The sequence below is a fragment of the Musa acuminata genome, chromosome BXJ1-4 (genome assembly GCF_036884655.1).
Source record: "Musa acuminata AAA Group cultivar baxijiao chromosome BXJ1-4, Cavendish_Baxijiao_AAA, whole genome shotgun sequence".
NCBI classification, from domain to species: Eukaryota; Viridiplantae; Streptophyta; class Magnoliopsida; order Zingiberales; family Musaceae; genus Musa; species Musa acuminata.
In genome coordinates this window covers 34,249,031-34,266,959 of record NC_088330.1, presented here as the reverse complement: position 1 = coordinate 34,266,959, position 17,929 = coordinate 34,249,031, and the positions used below count along the sequence as shown (strand labels likewise).

At 36.9% G+C, this 17,929-nt stretch overlaps 2 protein-coding genes across 2 annotated transcripts; one reads left to right on the top strand and one right to left on the bottom strand.

Moving 5' to 3' along the window:
• Positions 1–2,767: 2,767 nt before the first annotated feature.
• Positions 2,768–13,564, top strand: LOC135656803 (cationic amino acid transporter 9, chloroplastic-like). Its single transcript, XM_065175877.1, has 8 exons — positions 2,768–3,023; positions 7,417–7,829; positions 8,892–9,068; positions 9,238–9,462; positions 9,544–9,720; positions 9,888–10,124; positions 11,689–11,778; positions 13,139–13,564. The coding sequence occupies exons 1-8, from the start codon at positions 2,789–2,791 to the stop codon at positions 13,280–13,282; spliced, it is 1,698 nt and encodes a 565-aa protein (XP_065031949.1). The 5' UTR covers positions 2,768–2,788; the 3' UTR covers positions 13,283–13,564.
• A 1,714-nt stretch (positions 13,565–15,278) lies between these two features.
• LOC135656819 (putative kinase-like protein TMKL1) lies at positions 15,279–17,699 on the bottom strand. The gene is made up of 2 exons (XM_065175878.1): positions 16,899–17,699; positions 15,279–16,758 (listed from the first exon to the last, which is right to left on the bottom strand). Exons 1-2 carry the CDS (start codon positions 17,413–17,415, stop codon positions 16,169–16,171), a joined length of 1,107 nt encoding a protein of 368 aa, XP_065031950.1. The 5' UTR covers positions 17,416–17,699; the 3' UTR covers positions 15,279–16,168.
• Between the last annotated feature and the right edge of the window lie 230 nt (positions 17,700–17,929).

Sequence of the window (17,929 nt, the reverse complement as noted above, 5' to 3'; positions counted from 1 at the left end):
GTTTTCATCAATTATCCTTTGTAAAGAAAAATAATTGATTCTCTTGTAAGATGGAAGATGAAGTTCACAATCAATCATCAAATAAATTCTCATAAATTATCTTACATGAGGATCTTTGTATCATAAAAATAATAATAATTTTGAGTAAGATACAGATATAAAAAAAATGTCTTTTATAACATTCCCTTTATAGATATCAACCAAATGGATCTTATGGTCCATTTAATTTAATTTTTGTTTCATTTTGTTCATATAAATGTACAATTAATTACCTCAAGAAAGGGCTAACATAAGTGTACAACAATTGTTTAATACACTACAAGATCAGATCAAATGAGAAAAAGATTAATTGACATCATAGTCAACAAATCCTATTAGCTGATTGAACTGTTATGTTTTGCCTTGTCCTTTGACTATCAATCTGTCTTGTATAGGTCTTTGAACCTCTTTCAAATTCATTTTGCCCTTAGACTGGAATTGAAAGAAAGTTTTGTTAGATGATTTCAGTGTAGATTTTTTAAGAATTTATGAGATGTATTTTAGGAGATATTTTGAATAAATCATTATTTTTATAAGTATTCTCTCTAGTGAAATGTTAGTAATAAATTGGAATCTCAGGTTATTACCTATGGGATTAGGAATAAACTTAGGGGTTTGTTAGTAAGGAAATGATTAGCTTTTATTTATAGGAGAAGCATCCATGATTTCATTGCTAGCTCAAAAGGCAAGGATGCTCTTTGTCCTCCCAAAGTTATAAATTGTCAAAGCATATGATCTTGTGGCATGGAGTGCTATCAATGCTACTCTTATGAGAATGAGGCATGAGATGGCATAATTTAGTGAAGTCTCCCAACTCATTATTTGTAATGTCTATCAATGATTGATAGGTTGTTTTACCTTCAATTGGTGGTGGATTAGGAAAGAATCCTCTATGAGAATAATTGGATTTAGACATTGAATCCTATGCAAAATATATACACTAGTAATATTTTAACTCTTTTTTTTTTTTGCAAGGATAGGTAGCCCACCTGCTAATGATTTGCTTAAATTCTTCTTAGCCAATCAAATTCTTATTATGTCTATTATTTATGTTCGGATACATGTCATCATATTTATTGAATCGTTATCAAATTCGACCCAATAGAAGATTAGATCAGTCTTGGTTCGATGAATTTTAATGTAAGAAACTTAATCATTCTTTAATATAATATCTTATTTCAAAAAGAAAAACATCATTTTTGTTGTGAACATAAACAACATTCTAACTTAATTGTTGAAATAGAAATGAGCAATTTGGGCTGAAATTAAAAAGAAAATTTTACTCATATTTTCAAATTTTTTATAAATTTCAAGAGAACTCAATTAATTATAACAAAATCTTTTCTCGATTAATTATATTAAAATACAATATCTTTTCTCTATAGTTGATATTAAATAATATCATTTATACAAATATATCAATCTAAATCTCGTCTTGTTACTTACTTTATACATCAAATGAATTGCATTGGTTTAGAATTGACACTTCCTTCCAATACTTAATGTTTTGATCCTACAACTAGTGCTCTGTCAACCCTAAATTCATTCAAACTCTGTACTCTCTTTATGCACCAATTCCTTGTTCCTATCATTAAGGCTTTTTTGTTTTTTTGTTGAAATCATACCTACTCAACCCTTTATTTGAATTCCTTAAATGATATGACCCTCTGCCTCAGGACATCATTTCATTGAGCTCCCATGCTGCCTCTTCCAAAATATGTTTGCATTTTTGCCATGTCCTTTTACATCATATCATCTAAGGAACTAATTTTGTACTTTTCTCTTGTGGAATATCCCATGAATGTTCATTAGAAGCCTAGATTAGGAACAGTAGTCAATGTTACCAACAAAATTCCTCTAATATTTTTCACTCTCATCCATTCTAAAATGATCTCATGCTTGCAATTATATTTTTCACTCTCATTCTCACAATTTTATTTTGGTTTCAAAATCATTTTGCTTTTTGAGTGAAGAGAGGAATTTAATGTCATTACCTATCAATTTTCTCAAGTGAATTGACTACTCATCCATTTTAATTTCATCTCTCTGTGGATCTTTTTTGCAAGTGAATTCCATACTAAACAATATCCTTATTTAAATAAAAAATATAAATCTAATATAATAAGTCATAAATGATCAATTAACTCTTAAATGAGACTCTCATATAAGCTCTGAACAATGAATAACCCTTATTTGTGTCGAAACAATAATTAGGGGAGACCATATTGGGTCATACAAATATGAGATTTAGCTTATGCCTTTTGAGGTTCATATAAAAAGAAATTATAATTCATTATGATTGAAAATTTTAGTGGATTGATGATTTTGACATCACAGAATTATATATTACTATTATTGTTATTATATAAAATTAATTTATATTCATTATATTAACCAATACGATGCAGTCGTTATATGTATTGTTGTGTGACGGCTGTCGTCGGAGCCTTCGTATGATTGTGGCCTAATTCTTGTCACAAATCTTCGCCATTTCCTAATCATCTGGGAAATAGACGGCTCTCGTCGCTCGATCAACTGGGCTACCAAATCCAACGTCGCAAAAAGGTGCCACGTTCCCTTTTACCGTATCCGAACGCAAAAAAGGGATTGTCCGAGCGATACTTTATATACTCAATTGCGTACCTGTTTGCAGTACCAGCCTCGACCGCGTTAGAACTATGGGCCCACCGGGTAACGCCCCATAAAACAAGACATTTCGCTTTGTCTCTCTCTCTCTCTCTCGGGTGCCATGGGATTAAACGGCTGTTCTTCCTCTTCCGGCGGCCGGTCCTTCTTCGGCGGCTTCTGGTCCGCCGCCCTCCGGCGAAAAGCCATAGGGAATCCAACCGAATCTGTGGCCGGCCATGGCGGGGGGCTCGTTCGCCGCCTCGGCCTCTTCGAGCTCATCCTCATCGGAATCGGCGCCTCAATCGGCGCTGGGATCTTCGTTGTCACCGGTACGGTGGCTCGTGATGCCGGCCCGGGTAAGTCTCTTATTCAAAAATCTCACTTTCCTGGACCCTTCCCTATCGTCGAAAGATCTTGTTGTAATTAGCGATTGCATTGCTTCGACAATATTTAACCGTAAGTTGAATCTTTAGACGTCATGTTGCCAAGGAAATGGTATATTTACCTTAAAAATTCTGCAATTTAATCTTACTACTATCGATCATTCTTAATCGGTGGTCGAATCTTGTTTTTTATTAGATATGTTTCATTAGGGAACTTGTGCGATAAAAAAAGTGAAGTTGAGGCTTATTTGTGTAGAATATATGATAAAATAGTAAAACACTTATTGGTCTAGTGAGCGATGCTTTGAAAAGATTATAATGTAACACCTCTATTTTAGTCCGCAAGGGAGAAAAGATCTGGATTAGTTTATAAGGACTTGTTATGTATTACAATTAACTTGGGCTTTAAGTATTTTGGACCTGTGGTTCAGGTTAAGCAAATATGGTTCAGTTAGATGGAGTTATTTGTTTTTGTTGATTGGCTTTGTAGATCTTTGAATATGTTCTTCACATGTTAACGATCGATCTATTATTAAACCAAGTTAGACATAATTCACTTGTATGTGAAAATATTTGCATTTCATTTTGAAGAGAAAATATCCGAAATTTATTGTAAACTAATACAAGCAAAGGCGACCACGGTAGCATGCCCTAATGTCCTAACTATTTAGGACTGACTATATGGATCTAGTCTGGCCATTAAGATTTGGATAAGATAATATCTCTAGTTGAATCAAGAGCATCCATGTTTCTAGTATAGTCTTCTTGGATCTCACTCCATATTTCTTCAAACTACTAGTATTAATCAATTTACTTTGTCTAACTGGAACACCTATAGGTCTCCTTTGAATATTATCCAACATTGTAGCAAAGCAACTATCAACGTTAATGCCGGTCCCAAACCCGAATGAAAAAGGTGGAGGGTTGCGTTAAGTGATTGATAATCAATGTAAAACTATGTCTCATGAACATAGATCTTAAACCAGTTTCAGTATAGAGCTAGGTCATCACCTGAAAGTGACGCGAGGCACTTTCACCACCTAGGTGTCCCGAATTGCAGACGATCGGCAAGGAGGTCTCTTGGAAGCGACCCATCACATCGGTGCCTGAATGTGGTCACAACTAGGTAAGAGTTCTCTCATTGTTTTAGACCAATAGGAGTAAATAAGTTAGCCCAAGAGGGTTAGGTTAATAACTTGGAACATAGGAACACTTTCAGGGAAGTGATTAGAATTAGTAGACACTATGATCAAAAGAATAATAAATATTATTTGTTTACAAGAGACAAATGAGTAGGGAAAAATCCTAGAGGGATTGATAGTTCTGGATTTAAAATTTAATATATTGAAAAAGTTAAACACATAAATGGTGTAAGAATTGTTGTTGATAAGGATCTTAAGAACAATGTTGTAAATGTAAAAGATTTGGAGATAGAATTATAGTTCTAAAATTTGTGAAAGGAGAAGATGTTCTGAATGTCATTAGTGCTTATGCCCCTCAAGTTGGATTGAATGATCAAACCAAATGAGAATTTTTAAAAATCTTAGATGATATCATTCAAGGAATGCCTGTACTCGAAAGACTTATAATTGGAGGAGATTTGAATGATCATATAGAAAAAACATGTGATGAATATAAAGGGGTGCATGAGGGCTTTGGTTATGGGGAGAGAAATGAAAATGGTGGTATAATTTTGGATTTACAACTTCATTTTAAGAAGATAACTATTTAATTACTTATAAAAGTGGTCACAACTATAATTAAATAGACTTTTGTCTCACTAGAAAGATAGATAAAGTTATTTATAAGAATTGTAAAGTTATAACTGGTGAAAGTTTGACGAATTAACACAGTTTGATGGTATTATAATTTACTGTAGAAAATGAAAGAAGAATTTTAAAGATGATAATGTAAACACTTTTAAGAATAAGATGGAAAGGGAGACGCCTTGGAACTTAGATGAGAATAATATTAATATTAATTGGACTACGATGGCTAATAAGATTAGGAGTTTAACGTAGTGGATTTTTGGTGAAACTAGAGATAGAGGTGTAACTTTAAAAGAGAGTTGTTGGTGGTGCAAGAAATTTCAAATAACAATTTTATCAAAATATCATGTTTTAAAGATTGACAAAATTATAAAAATATGAAAAAATAAAAGATATAAAGAATCTAAAAAAGAGGCTAAAAAAGTAGTTAGTATGGCAAGATATAAATCTTATAATTTTTTTAATAAATTGGATATTAAAGATGGTGAAAAAGATATATATCAAATTGCTAAAGCTAGGGAAAAAAAAGTAAGGATTTAGGTAATATTAGATACATTAAAGACGAAGATCAAAGAATATTTGTTAATGATAATAAGATTAAGGAAAGACGAAAAAAATATTTTTATAAATTATTTAATGAATATTCCATATAGGACTTAGATTTAATGATAAATAATTATGGTAGTTTTAATAATCATAGATTTATTCATAAAATTAAAGCTAATGAAGTAAAAGATACAATAAAGAAGATGAAAATAGCTTGATAAATCTATGATTATTAAAGATCAATTTGGTCCTATACTTGGAAGATTTACCATAGAAACTATTTATTTATTAAGGCAATTAATGTAAAAGTATAAAGAAAAGTAGAAAGATTTGTATATGATTTTTATTGACTTAGAAAAAGCCTATAATAGGGTTTCTAGAGATTTATCATAGTAGGTTTTAGAAAAGAAATATGTATCCATTAATTATATTAATGTTATTAAAAATATGTATGACAATATAACTATTAGTGTTAGAACTATAGGACGTGTGTCTAGTGAGTTTCCTTAATGTATAGGATTTACACCAAGGATCCACATTAAGTCTATACCTTTCCATATTGATAATGGATGAACTTACTGGTCACTTACATGATAAACCTCCCTTGTGTATGTTATTTGCTGATGATGTTGTCTTAGTTGATGAGAGCCTAAGTGGAATTAATTGTAGGCTTGATCTATGGAGGCAAACCTTAGAAACTAAAGGTTTTAAATTAAATTAGACTAAAACCGAATATATAAAATGTAATCTCAATGATTCTAGAAATAGATGACAGAATATAGTTAAATTGGATGGATAAGAAGTCCCTTTAAGTAAAAGTTTTAGGTATCTTAGATTAATTATTCAATAAGATGAAGAAATCGATGAAGATATTATTGATAGAGTAAGAACAAGATGATTAACATAGCGAGAGGTATTAGGAGTCTTGTGTGATCATCAGAGACCATTGAGATTATAAGAAAAAATTTATAAGATAGTTGTGAGACCAACAATGTTTTATGCAAGAATTGAAATATCGTACTGTACCAGAGTTTTGACCTTCTCTCGGTACGGTACGGTACTGTATATCGAGCGGTATACCATTCGGTATATATATATATATTTATAAATAAAAAATACTGTCCGATAGCCAACGGTCCGCGTACCGGGCGGTATTATTCAAAACTGTATACCTTTTATGGATCTGAGCGTTGGGCAGTTAAAAAAAAACATATATAAAACATTTGTATTGTCAAGATGAAAATGTTGAGACAGATGTGCAGAGTTGCTGGGAAAAATAAGAAAAAAATACTTCTATTTGTGAACAACTAGGTATCGTTTCGATAGAGAATAAGATAAGAAAAAATCATTTAAGATGCTATAGGCATGGCTAAGGAGACCTTCAGATGTGGTAGTAAAAAAAAATAAAATAATTAATGTTAATGGTACGATGAGAGGTAGAGGAAGACTTAAAAAGATTTTAATACAAATTATAAATCAAGATTTAATTACTCTGAACTTAACTAAACATAAGGATTTTTATAAATCTCAATGGCGACAAAAGATCTATATAGCCGATCATATATAGTTAGGACTTACGGTTTTGTTGTTGTTGTACCATAGCAACTAGAGTAATAAATTTAGGTATATTTTAAAAAGGAAAAAATGAAAAAAATCATGTAAGGTGATTTAAATATGTTTAAAGGAGACCAATAAATAGTCTAGTTAGACATTTGGAGTCAATTATGATTAGTGGTCTGAGTTAATATAGAATAGAACTTAAGAACACCTTCTTAGTAATATTTCATGTCTCTTATATAAAGGATATTACCCTAGATAAAGTTTGACTGTAAGAAAAAAAAAACTATATAGTTGAACTTAAATAGTTGAAATGTTATGGTTTGTTGTATATCTAAAGGCAGATATATTGATCTTTCAGGTAACTTGGTTTACAATAGCAATATTGTTCTTCTCTTTAAACACTTAACATCCATTTTCAATTATTTCTTCTTGATGACCCACTTATGCATTATCTTTATTCTTCGTCTATTTCATCATCATCTTCATTGCAGGTGTTGCAATTAGCTTCGCTCTTGCTGGAGCTGCATGTGTACTAAATGCCCTGTGTTATGCTGAATTATCTTCACGCTTTCCTGCTGTCGTTGGCGGAGCATACTTATACACTTATGCTGCATTTAATGAACTCATGGCGTTTCTTGTTTTCATCCAGTTAATGCTGGACTATCATATAGGTGCAGCAAGCATTGCTCGCAGCTTAGCTAGTTATTTCGTATCCCTGTTGGAACTTCTGCCTTTCTTAAGGGGACATTTTCCTAGCTGGATTGGACATGGTGGAATAGAATTTTTTGGTGGAGTCGTGTCTATTAACATATTGGCTCCTATCCTTCTGATACTTTTGACCTTAATTCTTTGCTACGGTGTCAAGGAGTCATCAGCAGTGAACTCTTTTATGACTGCAACAAAGGTAGTAATCTATGAGATAGTATCATTCCTTTCTACCAGTTTGTTACATCAATATTATTTAGATATTAATATTATTTAGTCCAAATATGTGACTTTGTATTCTTCTGTGGTTGGAGACTTTTGTGAAATAGATGTTTTACTTGATATAATTCTGTAACAACTAGTTATATTTTGGGAACTAAAAGGATTTTGCATTTATCGACTTATTAGTGGTTTTTTAGCTTCACATGTAACTTCTATTAAATGTTATTATTCAAGTTGATTCCTTTGATGGGGAACTGGTCTTGCTCAATAGAAGGTGCTTGCATGCTTGGAGATTTATTTTGTAGACTTGTAGCCCATCTCTGAGTCATGATTCTTCACGGGAGTGATGACTTCATGAGATAATTATGATCATTCTCACCACAATGTACAATTCTTTTGTATCATCAAATGGATATGAAAGTATTATTTTCTAATTTGGCTTAGGTGTCCTTATTGTGGGTTTCAGTCATGTTTTTCCATCTACCAATGCTAATGACATACTATATGGTGTACAAGTTCAGGAAGTGAAGTTGATAGGATTTATCTTTTTGATGTCTAAGCTATGTGGATTTCCCTTTCTTTTCGTGATCACGTTTGGATAGTTGAACATATTTTCTAGCAAAAGATGGTTTTACTTTTTCTTTGAATGGAATAAAACATTTTTCAAAGCTGTCTCTTACCGAGAACACAATCAAGCTACTGGTTTATCCCTCAACCTTGCTAGATGATTTTGATGTTCTTGTTCTGTTATTATATTTTCTTTGCATTAAGAAACTAAAATCATACACCTGCATATATCTGTTTTCTTGGAAATGATATTTTTTCTGTACATTTTGTACAAGTTTTCTGAGAAACCTCATAAAACATAGTTGTCTAGTCATTTAAGTTGCTTTTTAAAGTTTCTTTTTCTCAGTGATGATATTCCCTGCCAGTTTCAACACTATATAGTTTGTCACATGGGTTAGTTTGTGTTGCTGTTGAAAAGAAAGTTAATTCATTTGATGCCGACGGGTAAGTGATGTTATACAATGTATTGCAGGTAGTCATTGTCATTGTTATCATTTTCGCTGGTGCATTTGAAGTTGATGTATCAAATTGGTCGCCATTTGCTCCAAATGGTTTTAAAGCTGTCATCACGGGAGCAACAGTAGTATTCTTCTCTTATGTTGGATTTGATGCGGTTGCTAACTCTGCTGAAGAATCCAAAAGACCCCAGGTACTTCACCAAAAATTGTAATTTATTGACGTTCAATTTGCCTGTTGCATAGTAGAGTTTAAGTTTTGTTGCATTGTGACAATCCAATTATTTATATCCAAGATACACTGGCAATATATTGCTGGATCATTCAACTAACTAAACATCCTTTTTTTTTTGTCTTTTGAAGAGGGACTTGCCTATTGGTATTCTAGCAAGCCTTTTTGTATGTGCAGTTCTCTACATTGGTGTCTGCTTAGTAATAACTGGGATGGTCCCATACAAGTTTCTTGGTGAAGATGCTCCTTTGGCTGAAGCTTTTACAGCTAAAGGGTTGAAAGTCGTTTCTGTTTTAATTAGTATTGGAGCTGTGGCAGGCCTTGCTACCACCCTTCTTGTTGGTCTATATGTTCAGGTAACGCATTGAGCTCCAATTTCATCACCAATACTAGTTATTTAGTAATGCACTGAATACGATGTTGTTTGCAATTAACAGTCTCGATTGTATCTTGGGCTTTCAAGGGATGGTTTGCTACCTTCAGTTTTTTCCAAGGTGCATCCGTTGCGACACACGCCTATTCATTCTCAGGTCTGGGTTGGTCTTGTTGCTGGTATCATGGCAGGTCTGTTTAATGTACACCAGCTTTCTCACATTCTTTCAGTTGGTACACTGGTATGCCCTTTTTCTTTTCGTATCTCTGGCCTGATAATTCTTCATATTCATTTCACATCTCTTAATCTTAATAGTTTAATCATGTGATCGTTTCTCAAGAAATTTTGTCTCACTCATATTACTATCATTGGTTGGATCAAATATTTTCTTTTTTTTTTGTGGGATAGACTGGCTATTCAGTTGTTTCGGCATGTGTGATAACCCTAAGGTGGAAGGACAGAGTTTCCAGTCAAGTTTCTGGGAAGTGCATTTCAGCCCGTTGTGAAGGCATCATATGTCTTGTATTAATTGCTTTCGGTGGTTTTCTAGCTGGACTATGTTACCGTTTCAGTGGTTCTTTTATCATTATTATATTTGCTGTAGCGATGGCAATTTTTGGAGCAGTTGCTGTCCAATTTCGGCAGGTGAGTACTATGATTTTGATCATACTTATTGTGTGTATTTCAATACAATTAGTAGAATACAGGTAGGTTAAGGGATTTTTTAAAAAAAATATATATTTGGCTACATGTTTACATGAAAGGGCATTCATAAGAGTTGCATAGTGTTATCAAAAGCAGCAAAATAGAACTTCAATGCTACAAAGTCTGTAGCTGCTGGCATTTTCTACTATCGGAACTGAATTGAAGGGCATCCCTTATCATCAGGGTTTTGCATTTAATAAAAGTGATGAATGAAGTTGGAAACCATATTCTGAATCCCTTATTAGCAGGGTTTAATGGGTGTTCTTTTTTATCTATGATTTTCTACCAGCTTTGTGGTCTGGATTATGTATCCTCATCTTGTAATCATTTCTAGCAAGGGAAACTCACTTGATTGCTCTGAATTTTAAAAATCCTTTTTTGATTAGCATCCATAAATGTCTAGGCATTTCCTCATTTATAGCTCACTAATATGTACTCAAGCAACTTTCCAAAAAGGGGCTCTGTAGAATCTTGTCACTTAGACTAGATACTATTATCTAATTGTTTGACATGACATTGTCACTTCTCCAGTATGCATACCTCTTCATAGTGTTACTATTTGTCCATTCCAAATCCCTTTTCTTAACAGCCTCTATCTTGTTGCTTCAATTTTTTTTTAATTATCATTCTGAGCCCGGTAAACTGCTTGGTCTTTTCTGGTTTGCAATCATCTCTAGGATATGAATATCTTGCTTCTACACTCCATGTACCTAACTTTAGTTCTACCAGATGACTTCATTTTTAAATGATATACCTGTTATACTAAGCCTGTCTTATATTGGTATCTTATTTCCTCAACATGTATTTCTGTGTCTGTTTTCATTGTATTTAAGCCACATATTATTTTCCCGAAGGCATGGGTGCTAGCTACATATTCTCAAATAATATATCACAATTTTTTTTTTTTTTTGTCGGTCAACAATGAACTGTACAAACATCTACTAGAATGGATCTTGCTGAGTCCTGGTAACTGCTAATTAGTTCATCTTTGACTTGTATGCAAAGCACAAAACCAATGCCATGGCTATTCTCATTGCTTTACCATGTATGTCATCAACAAGCTTTCAACATTATCAGACCGTATGCAGCATCAAATTTCTGTTTGCATTGTACATGACAGTTTGGTTCACATCAATTTCACTTCTCTTAAGGCTTATAGAAATTTTTTGGTTTCTTTCTCCCATCTGATTCTGAATCTGGATATTTACCAATCTGTTTAACTAGGAGCTATTTTCACATTTTGGTTTTCCATGAAGAGGCACGGTTTTTTATTTTTATTTCATTATTCCTACTACTTTAGCATGAATGAAGATTTATTTGTAACCATGAAGCTCTTTGAAAGAATGATTTTCTGGTTTAAGCATTCATGACCAGTAAAACTCCAACAAACATTAATGGAAATGTCAAATCTACCCAAAATATTGTAGCATTGCCTTTCATCTCATTTTTTTAACACTTGTAATACCTGTATTCTTTTGACTACATATTATGTCTACATTTGCAGGGTTATGCAGATCCACCTGGTTTCTCTTGCCCTGGGGTCCCCATTGTCCCTGTTCTTTCCATATTTATAAATATCTTCTTGTTTGCACAGGTTAGCTTCGTAAGCCTTTTCATGTTTCTTTCCATGTTTCTTGTTTGCACAGCAAACATTATTCAACAAACATTATTGTGGCATGCCTATATTTACTTGAAATAAAATGTTATGAGAACTGCCAAATAGCTTCATATTATTTACCAGCATGGTTTAGAATCCTTATTATTATTATTTAGAACAAAACTAAATGGAAAGAAATCCCAATTACAAGCGATTTGTTTATTTCGCTTATGGGACTTAGCTAACTATCCTGTGTACTAGAAGGCTGGTTTCCTTTGTGTCTAGACAGCTAAATAGTCTGTCACAAATTCTATTCTATTTGTCATATGAATTTACAGGGATTTGTTGCTGGATTATCCAATTGCTAACTTCATAGGCAATACTAATTGGCAATTAAAATCCCTATTTTTTTGTGGATTGATAGAACAATATTTAGCATACCTTTTCAAGTTGATTTGCATAGATGTTTCTGGGTTAGCACAATTTATTTATATGTAGTAGCTTTTTTTGTAAGATTCGAAATTTCGTACCGTACTAGTGTATCAAGCTTTGCTCGGTACAGTACGGTATGGTACATCGTACCGAGTGGTATGCCTAATATATATATATATATATATATATATATATATATATTAGAAAAAAGGCGTACGTAGCCTCGTTGACGTCGCCTCCTCTTCTCGGCGCCTCGTCTGCGACAATTGGCAAAGAAGGCGACAAAGACATTGAAGGTCACAGACGTCTCCGGCCTTCGACGAAGAAGAAGACCATAGAGTCGCAGACGAGGCGATGAAGGAGACTGCCTCTTTCGTTTCTCTAGCCGCCGCCTCCCCTGATCCTCGCGCCTCTAGATCATCCTCTTTACGACTCTCCTCGCAGTTACCTCCTGGATTGGGATCGTCGAGGGAGGGCGGCGTCGGATCGGGATCGAGAAAGGGTGTGGAAACAAGTTCGCGTCGTGGTTCTACCGATTCTCTCTCTTCTTCTCCCTCTTCTTCGAATGCCCTCTCCTTCTTCTTCCTTCTTCCTTCTTCCTTCTTCCTTCTTCGATGCTTTTCCTTCAGCCTCGCCGCAGCCAGGCCACTATATTGAGCAGACCGCCCGCTACACGAGTGGTACGATTCGAAATCACAAACCTTGTTTGTGAGATTGATCATTTAAAAGGACTTGAAATGAGTTAGAGGACAACGTTAGTACACAATCACTAGTGTTTCATTCCATTGGTTTTTAGAATAATTTGCTTCTTTTTCTCCTTCGAATGGATATGCTGTTATGTCCCTGTATGTTTTGCCCAATAGTTTTTACTGTAAGATATATTTTGAGAAAATAATATTGTAATCCTTATTTGGATGTATTGCAGCTACATGAAGAAGCATGGTACAGATTTGTCATAGTGAGCTTGATCTCAGTTGGCATTTACGCCCTCTATGGACAGTATCATGCGAATCCGGTGAGTTCAGAGCACTCAGTAGTCTACCATGGTGTTCCTTCTGAGGCTGCCTAGAAGTGGTAATTTTATGGTATCATCCAAATATGTAGTCACAGACCAAGCTGTGATGGGGATAATAAATTCAAAGTAGCTCAATTCATGTTCTCAATGAACTCCATGGATTCCATTGCCATTGCCATCGAATAGGTTCAAAAGATCATTCTGTAATTTATTTCACAACACAGAAACTTCTGAGTTGTATTATCCCTGTGTCGGAAGCCATTGTCCTGGGTTCTCATCTGTAAACTTAAGAACATATGGTACACCGAAACGCCGATCCTTTATTATGTTGCTTTAGGTATCGGTATCGTATTATTCCTGATGCAACTGCTTGCTATTGACTCTTTTCTTCTTCTGTGGCAGGGAGACAATGGTTCCAACCCTATGTGAGCATCAGATGTCTGATAGCACAAGTTTAGTGTTTTTTGACATTCCGGATGCATTATTTATTGTTTTTGTTCTCCATTCAAATGGTTGAGAAAAGAGTCTCCCTCTTTTGATGTTAAATTTGTTGTTTTTTTGTTCTCGATTCAATTTGTTGTTTTTGCTTGATTCACTCAACAAATCTGCCTGCAACTTCTTTGTTAGTTTCAGTTCTAGTGATCAAACTTGTCCCCCGTTCTCAACGAGCAGCAGGTGGAAATGACAAGCGGCCTGTTGATGAACAGAGGAATCAGAAGCGTGCACGGAAGGTGTTCGCTGGTTTGTCGCTGCTATGTAGGTACGTCTGGAACCCAAATTGTACATGTTCGATCGGTGCGTTGGGCCTGGCTTCATTCATCTTGACCAATCCATTTGAGAATCCACACAATTACAAACAACGTTGCAACGATTCCTTAGCTGTTATCCGTGCTTAGCATGATTGGTTGGTATACTCGTGATCTAGGGGGTCCTTTTGGTAGATCTTCTCTAAAGCCCCGGGTGTTCTTCTCATCCTTGAAGTCATGATGAGGTTAGGAACTTGTCCTGGACGAATGGATCCCTTTCGACCCACACTTAGGGGCCTTGTCCATGGTGTTCCAAGATGGAGATCTTTGACCTTCATTTCATCGAACACATTATCTTCAGTGTCTGACATATGTTGGGGAGATGGGGAAGGTCAAGGATCCATGGGTGATTCTAGGAGACCATTTAGAAGGGTGTGGACATGCTCAAGCATTCTCAAACATATTTTTTGTTTATATATCAATAAAAAATGGTTAGAAAGTATATTTAGTTTAGCATCAGATTCAAGAATAAATGATGTTTCAAGCTATTTGATCATGAGTTCTGCCTTGGGTTTTTTACTATCATTAATCATACTACAAGGAGGAGAAAGGCAATAATAATTGATTTCATATTGTTTAAGAATCAATAAAGAAGACAAATTATAGCTGATGCCACATCTCTACCTAAATTTTAGATATTTTAGGAGTCTACAGTTACAGATGCTACAGATCTCAACCACTTTAGATACTTTCTGGTGCATCATCAGAATACTTGGTTTCCATGACACTGTACCTCAACTCACCTAAAAGCTCGTGCGTTTGTTATAGAGCTGTGGTTTCCTAATGCTGAGAATCCAAAACAATACATATCTGCAGCTTTGTTGGCTTGAAATTGATGACAACTTTGTACCCTAATCACTTTATTGGAATTTGCAGAAGAGACAAAGTGTGATATTTATATTGTTACATAGATATGTTCAAAGTTTTCCATCTGCAGTAGTAGGCCAAGCACATAATCTTGTCCAAGCAAAGGGAATAAGTTTTGGAATCTCTCTGTTCCAGCTTTGTCCAAGCATGATTGTGCAAGTATGTAGTGCCTCAAAGAAAGAGCACTGAGCTTATTGGGTTTGCAACTCTCCAATTGACTCAAGGAGATGGTGACCATGATGTGCCTTGCCTAGCATCATTCCCAAGTGCAGCATGATCTGCTGGTGCTTCACTTCCTCACTGTCCTGTGTTATCATCATTACAAGATGGAAACATTTATTGAAGTGATAGACATTGTTTAGAACCCAGAGCAACTGTTGAAGAAGAGTTTGGGTAATGGTTTTATGCAGGAAAACAAGATGCTAATATATATATAAACATGTAATTCTGGTACCCAAACATGAAATGTACAATATTGCCTCAGGAAGTGATGTTTTGGACCACTCAATATGGTTCCGAATCAGAATACACCAGTGCATTGAACTAATGAGGACAGCTTTTGGTGCTGGTCAAGTCAAATCTGTATCAGCAACAGGTACACCACCACCTTTTCAAAGTGCATGCCAAACCATGCTACAGCATTTGAAGACCACATCAAACTGCAACTCCAAAGGCAGCAGCTTGACTATTCCATCTACAGTTTCATGATCTCTACTGCAGACCTTCTGCCTGTTTCTGTTCCCCAACTCAGTTGATTTGCTCCCCATGTCTGATGCCTTGGAGAGATGGAATCCACAAACAGATTGAAGTTAGAGAAGGGGAACCTTTTTTTATGCTTCAGGCTTCTGTTCTCTTTAACAAGTCACGAGACCACTCAGAAAGTATCACTGGTTGCAGTAGCCAGTAGGCCAAGATCCTGTCCTCTAGCCAAACTCAACAAGCAAGAGAAGCTTGTATCTCCGATCACATGCATTCTCCTTCAATGCATCAACAGCAGAAATAAGCACAGTTGAGGAGCTCAGAAGAGGAGGTGAATGTAGTTGCCGTTGGCACATCTCCAACTATACTATACAGCTCATGGTAATCTCCAATCCTCGAAGCATTTAAATTACTGTCGGTTCCTGGTCCAATTCTCTGTATCATCTTCTCCATCATGCCATCAGGACAATGGATTGCTTTGCTACCACGGCAAAATGGACAATCATCATCGACAACGACAGGTTGCTTCATCACCATGGCAGAATGGAAATCATCATCATCATCATCATCATCGTCGGATGATATCTTCGATCTGTGAAATAACATGCTTAGTGTCTGGTCTCGAAGCAGGAGAAGGAGAGCAACAAGCGATCGCCAGTCGAAAGAGCATCAGTAGACCTTGTTCTTTGGTAGAACTCTGATCTATACTCTGAATCAGGAGCTCGGAGTTGAAGACATCCGAGACTTTGTGCTCCAGAACCAAATTCCTCAACGAGGTCGGCACATGGAAATCCGTGGACTGTAAGAAGTTGGTGTTGATGGGATCCTTCTGAGTGAGCATCTCGAGTACGACCACCCCCAGGCTGTACATATCGCTCTCACTGCTGGCATCCTTCATCTTAACCAGCTCGGGGGCTTTGTACCCCTGGGCGGCAGAGACTTCGAGCATTTCTTGGGCTGCCGCTGGATTTAAGATCAGGTGCAAGCCGAAGTCCGACAGGCGAGGCTGGTAATCTGCGTCGAGCAAGATGTTGTTGGTCTTGAGATTGCCATGCACCATGGGCTTCTCCAGTCCTGTGTGGAGGTGATCCAGCCCTCTGGCGATTCCCAGAGAGAGCTTATAGATGATGTCCCATCTGTGTGCTTCAGCAACACCAGCTGTGGATCATCATGGAATCCGGTCAGTGTTTCTTTGCAGGCAAGAAGATCTTGTTTGGTGATGGACAACCAGATTTTTAGAGCTCAGCATTGCATAAGGCCATGAAGAGGATGACAAGTTCAAAGGCCACTGAACTCACCTCTTAAGAACTGCTTCAGCGACCCCGCGGCAAAGAAGGGGTGGACGAAGAGCTTCTCCCCTCGCGGCCCGACGTACATCGCCCGAAGGGGCACCAGGTTCGGGTTCCGAACCGCCCCGAGCGCCCGGACCGCCGGCAGAACCTCCTCGGTCCCGCCGACGCAAGCCGGTCGAAGGAACCGAAGCAGCACCACAGAGCCGCTCCGCTCGAGGCTGGCCCTGTACAGCGTCCCGTAGCTCGACTTCCCGACCACCTCTCCGGGCGCGTCCAGGATGTCGTGCACCGTCAAGCTCTCGCCTCCGGCGAACCTCACCAGCTCCTCCGCCTCCGAGTGCTCCTCCTCCGCGCCGCCCCCGCCGCTGTCGCCGCCGGCCTCCAAGGGTTCCTTTTTGGTCCTACCTCGGCACCTTAATCTTTTGCGAAAGAAGTAGCTCAACGCCAACAAGAGGAAGAGGAGAAGGAAAAGGAACGAGCAGAGAAGACCAAGGAGGAGCTCGATCTTGTGTCTCTTCTCCATGATAGGCTCGCCAAACTCAATCTAGCCTCGAGAAGCCCGTAAAATTCCAATTTTTTGGCAAAATTATACGGAAATGTGAAGCTTGAAAGGCGATTTGGATCAGTTTGGAGATCGAGGAGGACGGAAGCATTAGAACAGGGAGAAGAAGCTAAAAGGAGAGGAGAACAAAAAAAAAGATGGTTCCTTTCTCGGTGCAGGGGAAGCTTTGTATGGATTGAACACCAGATAACACCCGGGTGGTTTCAGTTCATTGCCGAAGACAGGTTTCCACTTCGGGAAGCTGATCTCTGAGACAGAGAGAGAGAGAGAGGATGGGAGGGAGTTGGGTTGGTTGGTTAATGGGCAGTCGACAACACGTGGAGAGCGCTGATTGGCGACTCGGTGGGTCGTGTTTTGTCCCGCGCTCTTTCTGGTTGGGAGTTGAGCTGCCGATGGATCCGATTTGGCCGGCGGATCCGAAATCAAGGGTGGGTCGGGGTCAAATTTGGGTCCCGCGTCAGCCTGATGAACGGTT